Source organism: Physella acuta, unplaced genomic scaffold, assembly GCF_028476545.2.
Source record: "Physella acuta isolate Inbredline_101_S28 unplaced genomic scaffold, ASM2847654v3 ptg000870l, whole genome shotgun sequence".
In the NCBI taxonomy this organism is placed as follows: Eukaryota; Metazoa; Mollusca; class Gastropoda; family Physidae; genus Physella; species Physella acuta.
In genome coordinates this window covers 1-12,160 of record NW_026732387.1, presented here as the reverse complement: position 1 = coordinate 12,160, position 12,160 = coordinate 1, and the positions used below count along the sequence as shown (strand labels likewise).

Here is a 12,160-nt window from a genome sequence, read left to right as displayed (position 1 = left end):
ATTTTTTAAAAAAATTGATAATTTTCAGTGAATATCCAAGGAACATCACAAGCAGAAACTTTCTTAAACAAATGCCGTATATATACATATATATATATATATATATATATATATATATATATATATATATATATATATATATATATATATATATATATATATATCATAATTAATATTTACTTCTAGCAATAAAAAGAAATATTAATATAACTGTACATCGAACCCTAACATCATAAGAACGACCAAACAAACAACAAATGCAGCACAGCCACCGACAAATATGGCCAGGGCTAGGTTGTTGCTGGCAACTCTAATCTCCTTCCTGGCAAGTTCAGGAAATCCATGTCTGGAACTAAGTTTCGCCTCCCTGGCATTTCTAAAAGCGACGGCGCCAAAGTAGCAGCAGCAGAAGATGGATAGGAAAGAACAGCAGACGAGCTGATTGATGGAAGTGAACGGTTTTAGTACGTCTGCTGCACTGGTGAAGGGACTGCTGGTCAAATTGGTGGTTACACTGGACAACCTCTCCTATTAAAAAAAATACTTTAATATTATAAGTTTATAAAACTTTATAATTTTAAGGGTTTAGAGATCTTAAGTCTATATATTTTCGTTATTTTCTTGTTGTTTTTAATGTTCGTTTCTAATAACCCATTCAATAAAATTATATTCCAGAGAATAAACATTTGATCAACCAATAGGGCTTGTAAGTCTCGGTCTCTCTCATTTAAAATTCGATATCTCGTAAACCATGGCGAGATATAAATTTTAGAAATAGATTGTTGTGAACATGATTCCTATCGATAAAAAAAAAAAAAGCATGGCGGCTTATTGTTTTTATGCCTCGCTTCAAGATTTCAAAACGGCATGAGTACCCAAAGTACAACAATTACACAATTTTGGAATAATAATAGAATCAAATTAAGTACCGGTAGGCCTAGGCTATTAATAATGTTGTATTAATGTTTATAACTATGTTTTTGCACAACTTGGTACGGATTCGAATAATTAATAACAAACTGTTTGCTTCTTTTTTTTAAATCGCAGTTAAACGTGGGCTATATTTTTCTTTAAGCTAGCCCTTATCATTGTTTACGATTTTTAAATAACTGAACAATAGCGGAAGTAACATTTCTGTTGTTTTATTTTACCTATTGAATAAAATTATTTACATTTGGTTGGAAAAATACTAGCTGATAACGAGAAGTTGTTGACCTACTTACAAGCCCTAATGAACCGGAAGTGCTAAATAACCCACCGAATCTGGTGCTGTTGTTGTGCTTCCTTCCTTTAGAGTGTGGGGGTTGTCTGGAATCCCGAGACACACAGACTCAGCATGGCTCAACATCTGCTCGTCTTCTCGTAATTTGGCCATGTCCTCCGAATCTTTATCTGGCCATGAGTTTGTTTTCCTAACCAGATATTTGTGTGGATCGGTCAATAATCCGAGGCAAGTTGATGAGTCGTACACAGTCTCTGGGATTGTGTCCTGCATAGGATCTGACAGTGTGCTGATAGGTGACGTGCTGCTGCTCGCTGTACGAGACTTTACCTCTAGGTTAACCTTCTGAATGTTTTCTGTGTCATGATGTGGACTGTCATTCGTATCATGCTGTTGGTTGTCATTCGTATCATGCTGTTGGTTGTCATTCGTGTTAGGCTGTTGGCTGTCATTCGTGTTAGGCTGTTGGCTGTCATTCGTGTTAGGCTGTTGGCTGTCATTCGTGTTATGCTGTTGGCTGTCATTCGTGTTAGGGCGTTGTCTGTCATTCGTATCAGGAATGTCATAATTTCCTCCTGTACCGGCGCTATAGCCGTCCATCTAATCAATTCTTCCAATTCGCGCTTAGATTTTTTTTAAAACCCGAACTGTGTTTATCACTAAAACAAAAATGCATTAAGCTAGTCATCAAATGTTAATTAAACACCCTCTCTTTCCGTTCGTGAAGTGTTAATGTAAACCAACTTACATCAAGCAGCACCCCTATATTCAAGGGAAAAAATAAAGTCACTGTACGAATCGACAACAAATTTTTAAATCGCTAAATTAGCGGAAGTCCAGATGGTGTCTGTTCTAATTATAACTCAGTGGGCGGGGCTTGTGGCATTACGCACTTACAATGTAACAGCGGAAGGCCGTTATGGTGGTAAACATCCGGTTTACTTACATACGGGTCAGGCTGATATGGAATTTTTTTTAAATGTGACGTCGTCATTACTGCTGTCTAGACGAGAAGCAGAAGTAGAGTAGTGGCGTAGTGTCACGTCTGGTGACTCCTGGTGACGTTTGTAAAGACGAAAGTGTGAGTACACTTGTCACACGAGTGACGGGATTCGTTCAAATCTCGCTCAGTCTCAACGCTCAGAGAGATACATTTACACAATTATAACCAGCAGTACCGCTAATCTAGAGACACATTTACACAATTATAACCAGCAGTACCGCTAATCTAGAGACACATTTACACAATTATAACCAGCAGTACCGCTAATCTAGAGACACATTTACACAATTATAACCAGCAGTACCGCTAATCTAGAGACACATTTACACTATTATAACCAGCAGTACCGCTAATCTAGAGACACATTTACACAATTATAACCAGCAGTACCGCTAATCTAGAGACACATTTACACTATTATAACCAGCAGTACCGATAATCTAGAGACACATTTACACAATTATAACCAGCAGTACCGCTAATCTAGAGACACATTTACACAATTATAACCAGCAGTACCGCTAATCTAGAGACACATTTACACTATTATAACCAGCAGTACCGCTAATCTAGAGACACATTTACACTATTATAACCAGCAGTACCGCTAATCTAAGGCGTGGTCGAATGGTAGAGCATAACACAGCTAACCCGAAAGTCTCTAGTTCGAATACGGGTTCAAGTCCGTAGGACTTCCGTGAGCCCACCCAGCTCTGATGGGTACCTAAGTCACTTTAGGGAAAGTAAATGCGGCTGAGCATAGTGCTGACCAATCAATCCCTTCATATGCCGAGGTCACAGAAACAGGTGAACTCTACTTCACTTGCTTATGGACCATCCGGTTCAAAAAAGAACTTTACTTTTACAGCTAATCTTGTAAACCATTTCTACCATTTGTCGGTTGGAGTTAACATAACTCAATGAAACATGGGATTCCTGATTTACAAAAACTTGCTTTTTCAAAAGCCAGGAAGAATGCGAATGTTAAGGACACGGATGGAAAAGGGAAGTTAATACATAGACCTAAGACCTATCATTGTATATACAGGAGCGGAGATAGTTACAGTTATGAAAATAATATTATAAATCTTCTTGAGGTAAGCTTATGTAGAGCGGTGATTATAAGTCCCTTGCATCACCAACAACCGCCTCCTTCCACCCTCCCCCTCTTCTCCCTTTCTTTTTCGGTTGCAATGTTTTATTTCAATTTTCATTACTAAAAACAAAGCATATTTTATGGACCCAGTAGTCGAACTTTTCTCGAAATGTTTAATTCGGTTGTATCCCCTGGATTAAAAATAAAAACAATTACGTACGAAGCGTATAGATATCTGATCTATAAGCTTCGTTTGTAATTAAAGTTTTATTGACAATTTTAATATTTAAATGCTGTAGGCAGATTTTTAAAAATTGGATGGGTTTTTTAATAAGAAAAATTTCGCTATTATAAAAATAAAAATTCACAGACCATATACAGAGCACTGTTCAGTTAGGGGAGGTAAACGCGATTATTATAAATGTAACTTTGTTGTTCCCTGTATACTTTCCCATCGGTTGGGTTAGGCTTCCTCTCTCGCAACCCCACTTCCCACCACCCCAGACCACAACCGTCCATTCAATACGCCAGAGACCTGTCTACATAAGGCGTGTCTCTTTATGGAAGACGAAGGTTTTGACTCAGGGACGTGACCTTTTCTAATGAGATTCAGATGGTGGACTTATTAACGTCACCTTTTCTGATGAGGTTCAGGTGGTGGACTGAGGGACGTCACCTTTTCTGATGAGATTCAGATGGTGGACTTAGTGACGTCACCTTTTCTGATGAGATTCGGATGGTGGACTGAGGGACGTCACCTTTTCTGATGAGATTCAGATGGTGGACTTAGTGACGTCACCTTTTCTGATGAGATTCGGATGGTGGACTGAGGGACGTCACCTTTTCTGATGAGATTCAGATGGTGGACTGAGGGACGTCACCTTTTCTGATGAGATTCAGATGGTGGACTCAGGGACGTCACCTTTTCTAGTGAGATTCAGATAGATGGTTGGACTCTGGGATATCTTACTGGCTAATTCTGGGATCCAAACTCAGGTAACCCAAACTTTTGGAAGTTCTATATACAATATTTGTGCAACAAAGCCGAATTTTTTTACAACATTTGTACATAATTGCCAGTGGTTCATACAACATTTGTACAACAATGCTCATGTTTTATACAACATTTGTTTAACAATGCTAGTGTTTTATACAACATTTGTACAACAAAGCCAGTTCATATAATACTGGTACAACAAAGCTAACCAACTCTCTATTCTATGGTCACTTCTTTGAGAACTTCAATGACACAACCACAGCTATGATACTGTATATCACAAGACCAAACAACACCGCAGCCAATATCCAGCCCCCGGCCTGTCTTGCCTTCTTCTTGGCTACCACGTAAACCCCTTGGTTCCGTCTGATCTTCGCGTGCACCGCCCTCTTGACGGCCATGGCCCCGCAGATGCAGCAGCAGAGCATGCTCAGGTAGGAGCAGACGATAAGCTGGGAGAACTTGGTAAACGGCTTGGGTAAGATTTCACTAGACTCAGTGCGTATTACCTGTAGAAATAAAGGTAACTGCTTGCTAGTCAGAATCATGTATCGCTGTGTAAAGGGCAGCTAACCATTGTAGTCATGTCAAGTAACATTGTTGTAGTAATGTCCCTGTAATTTTGTGTTAATGTGAGCTGGGAATCATCAGTCGTGCTCCAAACACCAACAGGAGCAATAAGTTCCATTCTTGCTAACATCTATCTGTGTCATCAGTCATAAGTTCCATTCTTGCTAACATCTATCTGTGTCATCAGTCATAAGTTCCATTCTTGCTAACATCTATCTGTGTCAGTCATAAGTTCCATTCTTGCTAACATCTATCTGTGTCAGTCATAAGTTCCATTCTTGCTAACATCTATCTGTGTCAGTCATAAGTTCCATTCTTGCTAACATCTATCTGTGTCAGTCATAAGTTCCATTCTTGCTAACATCTATCTGTGTCAGTCATAACTTCCATTCTTGCTAACATCTATCTGTGTCAGTCATAAGTTCCATTCTTGCTAACATCTATCTGTGTCATCAGTCATAAGTTCCATTCTTGCTAACATCTATCTGTGTCAGTCATAAGTTCCATTCTTGCTAACATCTATCTGTGTCATCAGTCATAAGTTCCATTCTTGCTAACATCTATCTGTGTCATCAGTCATAAGTTCCATTCTTGCTAACATCTATCTGTGTCAGTCATAAGTTCCATTCTTGCTAACATCTATCTGTGTCAGTCATAAGTTCCATTCTTGCTAACATCTATCTGTGTCAGTCATAAGTTCCATTCTTGCTAACATCTATCTGTGTCAGTCATAAGTTCCATTCTTGCTAACATCTATCTGTGTCAGTCATAAGTTCCATTCTTGCTAACATCTATCTGTGTCAGTCATAAGTTCCATTGTTGCTAACATCTATCTGTGTCAGTCATAAGTTCCATTCTTGCTAACATCTATCTGTGTCAGTCATAAGTTCCATTCTTGCTAATATCTATCTGTGTCATCAGTCATAAGTTCCATTCTTGCTAACATCTATCTGTGTCAGTCATAAGTTCCATTCTTGCTAACATCTATCTGTGTCAGTCATAAGTTCCATTCTTGCTAACATCTATCTGTGTCAGTCATAAGTTCCATTCTTGCTAACATCTATCTGTGTCAGTCATAAGTTCCATTCTTGCTAACATCTATCTGTGTCAGTCATAACTTCCATTCTTGCTAACATCTATCTGTGTCAGTCATAAGTTCCATTCTTGCTAACATCTATCTGTGTCATCAGTCATAAGTTCCATTCTTGCTAACATCTATCTGTGTCAGTCATAAGTTCCATTCTTGCTAACATCTATCTGTGTCAGTCATAAGTTCCATTCTTGCTAACATCTATCTGTGTCAGTCATAAGTTCCATTCTTGCTAACATCTATCTGTGTCAGTCATAATTTCCATTCTTGCTAGCATCTATCTGTGTCAGTCATAAGTTCCATTCTTGCTAGCATCTATCTGTGTCATCAGTCATAACTTCCATTCTTGCTAACATCTATCTGTGTCAGTCATAAGTTCCATTCTTGCTAACATCTATCTGTGTCAGTCATAAGTTCCATTCTTGCTAACATCTATCTGTGTCATCAGTCATAAGTTCCATTCTTGCAAACATCTATCTGTGTCATCAGTCATAAGTTCCATTCTTGCTAACATCTATCTGTGTCATCAGTCATAAGTTCCATTCTTGCTAACATCTATCTGTGTCATCAGTCATAAGTTCCATTCTTGCTAACATCTATCTGTGTCATCAGTCATAAGTTCCATTCTTGCTAACATCTATCTGTGTCAGTCATAAGTTCCATTCTTGCTAACATCTATCTGTGTCATCAGTCATAAGTTCCATTCTTGCTAACATCTATCTGTGTCAGTCATAAGTTCCATTCTTGCTAACATCTGTGTCAGTCATAAGTTCCATTCTTGCTAACATCTATCTGTGTCATCAGTCATAAGTTCCATTCTTGCTAACATCTATCTGTGTCATCAGTCATAAGTTCCATTCTTGCTAACATCTATCTGTGTCAGTCATAAGTTCCATTCTTGCTAACATCTGTGTCAGTCATAAGTTCCATTCTTGCTAACATCTATCTGTGTCATCAGTCATAAGTTCCATTCTTGCTAACATATATCTGTGTCAGTCATAAGTTCCATTCTTGCTAACATCTATCTGTGTCAGTCATAAGTTCCATTCTTGCTAACATCTATCTGTGTCAGTCATAAGTTCCATTCTTGCTAACATCTATCTCTGTCCGTCATAAGTTCCATTCTTGTTCTTGCTAACATTTATCTGTGTCAGTCATAAGTTCCATTCTTGTTAACAGCTATCTGTGTCAGTCATCATATGCAAGCACAACGAACATTGCAGTCGTGTCATTCTAAGGACTAATTGATTGATTGTTTTGATTGATTGATTATTTTATTGATTGTTTATATGCAGACATATTCAAGCTTTAATGATTAGCTACTTTGCTAATTTTAAACATCCTTTAATCGCCTACCTTGCCACTATTGATTCAACGATATCTGATTTTGGTAAATCTTATATGCCTACAGATCATCTATTTACTCTTCTAAGAAAAGAATTTAAACAACAAAGATGTAAAATGCAAGTCAGCACTTAAAACATTAGAAAATCAATTTAAGTCCATTTCCTAAACATCTCAAAGCACATTTGGATCTTCGATGCTTACTAGTTGATGTCAGTAAAGTCTAGGAATGTCTTCTCGGAACTTACCAACATGGGTGCTATAGATGTGGCTTCTCTCATTGGGTTCCGTGTGGTGTTTTTTTGTTGGTTCTCCATAGCAAAGCTGTTGACCTCGCTCGTACTCGGCTCCACTTGGACAATAGTATGGTGCTCCGTTTGATCATTATGTATATATGGGGTATCCATTGAGGCTGCTGAAACTGTTTGCGAATTCTTTCCTGAAGTAGAAAATGTAAATATTTTTAGTTACGATTTTGTATCAAAATGTTGAATTGTGACGAATATAACGAAATGTAACGACCTGCATTAGAAACAAGTTGTTTTTTCTTTAGCATTTTTTTTACTTCTTATTAATATTTGAAATTTGTTGTTGTTTTTTTTTTCAATTAAAACGTAGAGAAAATAAGTAAATAATTATAATCGTATTATTTTTAGAGCTTTGTTTACGAATTATTAAATAAATTTACCTTCTTACCAAAACTGACATGAAAAAAAATAATTTTGCAAAATCCCCTGAGTCGGAAAAATAGTTTTGCAATCTTGTCCGTATGTCTGTGTGTATGTGTGTGTATGTGTGTGTGTGTGAACACGATAACTTGAGTACCGTTGATGAAATTTCATCAATGTCTCAAGCTCTAATCAGGGTTCAAGTCCGTAGATCACACCCAGCTCTGATGGGTACCTAAGTCACTTTAAGGGAAAGTAAAGGCGGCTGGACATAGTACTCACCAATCAATCCCTTCATATGCCGAGGTCACAGAAACAGGTGAACTCTACTTCACTTGCTTATTGGCCATCAGGTTAAAAAATGAACTTTACTTTTACAACTTATCTTTTATACACTTCGAAAAACCTACCATTTCTCAGTTTGAATTAGCAGTGGAACGGTAAATCCTGATTTACTGTAATTTACAGATACTTGCTTTTTCATAAGCCAGGAAGAGTGCGAGTAGCACAAAACGAGGAAAATGAATACAAATCTCAAGACCTATCATTATATATATACAGGAGCGGGGACTGAAATCGTTACAGTTTTGAAAATAATATTATGAATCTTCTGGAGGTATGTGTGTGAAGAGCGTAGATTGTAAGTATGTGTCATTTGCATCACCAATAAATACCTGCTTCCCACACCTCCTTCTCCTTTTTTTTTTGATTGCAATGTTTTATTTTAATTTTCATGACTAAAAACAACGAAGCAGATTTTATGGCGAGTAGTCGAACTTTTCTCGAAGTGTTTAATTCGGTTGTATCCCCTGGATTAAAAATAAAAACAATTACGTACGAAGCGTATAGATATCTAATCTATAAGCTTCGTTTGTAATTAATGTTTTATTGAGAATTTTAATATTTAAATGCTCTGGGCAGGTTTTTAAAGATTGGATGGATTTTAAATAAAAATTATTTCGCAATTATAAAAATAAAAATTCACATGACATGTACAGAGCACTGTTCAGTTACGGGAGGTAAACGCGATTATTGTAAATGTAGGTGTTTTGTTTTCTGGATACTCTCCCCTAAAAACATACTGGCTTCCTCTCTCTCTCAACCCCCACTTCCCACCACCACCCCAGACCACAACCCTCCACTTCAATACGACAGAGACCTGTCTACATTAAGCTTGTCTCGTTATGAAAAACGAAGGGGGGGGGGCGGGGCGGACACTGTTAATAGTATATATTCTCTATATAAATTACATTTCGTTCGGGGTGGATGGGGGGGGGGGGGGGGGGGGAAAGCGGTAGACTCTTCGGGAGAAGAGATGCCTGGAAGAAACACTAGACCCTCTCTTCTACAACTGACGTCACCGGGTTATTCACTACGTGGATAATTAATTAGCCACTTTTTAAAGATTTTATTTAGAAGGCGCGTTTAATTAATGACATAAGAACTAAGTAATAACCGATCGATTCGCACCAATATTGTGTCATTCCATCAAAAAGGGTCTTTTTAATAAAAATCTTTAAAAACTGGTTAATTAAGACTTCTGGTAGTGAATATTAAAAAAAAACAGACTGCTAATTAATGTGGTTCATGGCCCTCTCCCAACAACCATCACCCTGTCCCGCTTCTTTATGAAACAATGGCTATAGACTAAATGTAGAGTTTATGCGTGTGTGTCTTTGTGTGTGTATGTGATAGGTGTATGATAGTGTGCATGATTATGTGTGTGTGTGTGTGTGTGTGTGTGTGTGTGTGGTAGGTGTGTGATAGTGTGCGTTGATTATGTGTGTGCGTGCCCTTGAACCACACACGAACATAGCACCAAAAGAAGGACTATTGTATCTGTTCACCTACTGAACTCACCCAGAATCATTGCCAAACGACCTATGCAGCACGCCTCACCTAAGTAGCGAAACTAATGGGTAACAAAAGATTAATTTTTATGATCGTAGGCTGCTAACGAATATAACAGCTGATGATGTGTTTATATCTCTAAAGATTATAAGAGATTTTTGGGATCTATATCTCACGATCGTAAAAGATTATATAACCTGTATCTTTAAAGATCATTAGAGATTTTGGTTTGTAATCTTAAAATCAATCATACAATCATTAATATATTTATATTTTTTTTATATTTTATCTTCAAAAATAATGTCATACTGTCATACTGTCATAATGTCATAATGTCATATATATATATATATATATATATATATATATATATATATATATATATATATATATATATATATATATATATATATATATATATATATATATATATATATATATATATATATATATATATATATATACATAGCTTAGCCTATACTAAAAATTAGAAAATTAAACGTGCTTAAAAACGTTTACAATAATTAAATGTACTGAAAATGAGAAGAAAAAAAAAACTTTTCTCTTAAAGATTGCTAAATTGTGTGAGGGATTTCATGTGCGACTAATCTTTCACAAATTTTTCAAGCTTTTCTTCTCCGTGTATACTTTGAGATGCCATTTTTTAATAAAAATGTAAACATGTGAAATCTATATCCGGTAATGTAACAAATACCGATAATTTGATAGCACCACTCTAGTCTTGCGTATGTAATAAGATCGTGTCTCAAAAACTTAAGCTTATGGTGGTTACGTTTGTGGCTCAGATATTCGTTCAACATGTTTTTCCTCTTGATGTTTAAGAATGTGGTACCCCCCCACACACACACACCTCCCCCTCCCCCACCCTCCGGTATTCAGAGGCGTATCCAGGTTTTTGTTGTAGGGGGAGCGAAAAGAGCAAAAAAAGGCGCCGAATTTTCAACACGTTATATATATATATATATATATATATATATATATATATATATATATATATATATATATATATATATATATATATATATATATATATATATATATATATATATATATATATATATATATATATATATATATATATTTGCATTGGCGGACTTCGGGCTTTGACCGTAACATATATATATATATATATATATATATATATATATATATATATATATATATATATATATATATATATATATATATATATATATATATATATATATATATATATATATATATATATATATATTTATATATATATATATATATATATTTATATATATATGTATGTATATATAAATACTAGCTGTATGTCATTACTTCGCTATGATGTAAAATAAATTGAAAGTAGCATTCTGAAGTAATAAGAAAGAACACACAATGTAGGCCAACAAAACAAAAATTGCATCAATCTAAACAAAAAAAAAATATACACACACTACAACGAAAAACAATGAACGAAACACAATCTGTTTTGTAATTCTTGTAAAAATAATTCTTACATAATAATTCCTGGGAAATTATTTCAGACAAGTGAAATAGGGGAAATAATTACTCTCTGAATATAAATATGTATATATCTACACATTTAATTTTAAATGTCAAAACAAATAAATAATTACTTTATAATATAATAAATTTGTTTAACACTTTTTGTGTTAACAAAATATTTTTGTCTGTAATCAGAATTAAATATATCGTCATCATAAATGCTAAAGTATTACAGCATAATTTTGAAATCAGAGTTGGTATAAAAGCACGCTTTTCGTTATAATTGGACAACATTCGAAATAATAGCCTACATTTAACTAAACACCGGTCTTTTAGTTCGGTTCATATATTTTTTCTTTAACTACTGCTTCTTTGTGTTCCTTAAAGATCATTTTTTAACAGTGATAGGTATGGGTTAGATCACTGTATTGCTCACACACCTTTTTACTGTCCGGTCACTTTAGGTCAATTATCCAACCCAGTGTATACCTAGGTGTGACATTAATGTCGCTCTACACAATTGTGGTGGTGAGGTGTGGGGGGGGGGGGGAGATAACCAATTCAGAGTGAACATAGCGTCAGTTTTTAGATTACTGTTCTAAGCATACATACATATATATATATATATATATATATATATATATATATATATATATATATATATATATATATATATTACACATGTATACTGATTCAGAAATAGATTTAAATAAGTAGCAGTGGTTTTATGACAATATTTTTTTTTTACAGAGGGGTCCATGGGGGAGGGGGGTTGTAATTGTTTCATATAATTTGTAATCGTATCACTATCGCCCAAACTGT

The 12,160-nt window shown here is 35.5% G+C and overlaps 2 protein-coding genes across 2 annotated transcripts; both read right to left on the bottom strand.

The window, feature by feature from the left end:
• Positions 1 to 197: 197 nt before the first annotated feature.
• On the bottom strand, positions 198 to 2,018 carry LOC131952367 (bromodomain-containing protein DDB_G0270170-like). Its single transcript, XM_059314980.1, has 3 exons — positions 1,971 to 2,018; positions 1,259 to 1,881; positions 198 to 528 (listed from the first exon to the last, which is right to left on the bottom strand). Exons 2-3 carry the CDS (start codon positions 1,820 to 1,822, stop codon positions 202 to 204), a joined length of 891 nt encoding a protein of 296 aa, XP_059170963.1. The 5' UTR covers positions 1,823 to 1,881; positions 1,971 to 2,018; the 3' UTR covers positions 198 to 201.
• A 2,386-nt stretch (positions 2,019 to 4,404) lies between these two features.
• On the bottom strand, positions 4,405 to 7,749 carry LOC131952368 (uncharacterized). Its single transcript, XM_059314981.1, has 2 exons — positions 7,571 to 7,749; positions 4,405 to 4,827 (listed from the first exon to the last, which is right to left on the bottom strand). The coding sequence occupies exons 1-2, from the start codon at positions 7,727 to 7,729 to the stop codon at positions 4,546 to 4,548; spliced, it is 441 nt and encodes a 146-aa protein (XP_059170964.1). The 5' UTR covers positions 7,730 to 7,749; the 3' UTR covers positions 4,405 to 4,545.
• Between the last annotated feature and the right edge of the window lie 4,411 nt (positions 7,750 to 12,160).

Bases quoted from the DNA above. Each gene is read 5' to 3' on its own strand.
- LOC131952368 (XM_059314981.1), bottom strand. From the start codon at position 7,729: ATGGATACCCCATATATACATAATGATCAAACGGAGCACCATACTATT. The intron at 4,828-7,570 runs GTAAGTTCCGAG...TTATTTCTACAG, and splicing joins CATCTATAGCACCCATGTTG to GTAATACGCACTGAGTCTAG.
- LOC131952367 (XM_059314980.1), bottom strand. From the start codon at position 1,822: ATGGACGGCTATAGCGCCGGTACAGGAGGAAATTATGACATTCCTGAT. The intron at 529-1,258 runs GTGGGTTATTTA...TTTTTTTAATAG, and splicing joins CAACAACAGCACCAGATTCG to GAGAGGTTGTCCAGTGTAAC.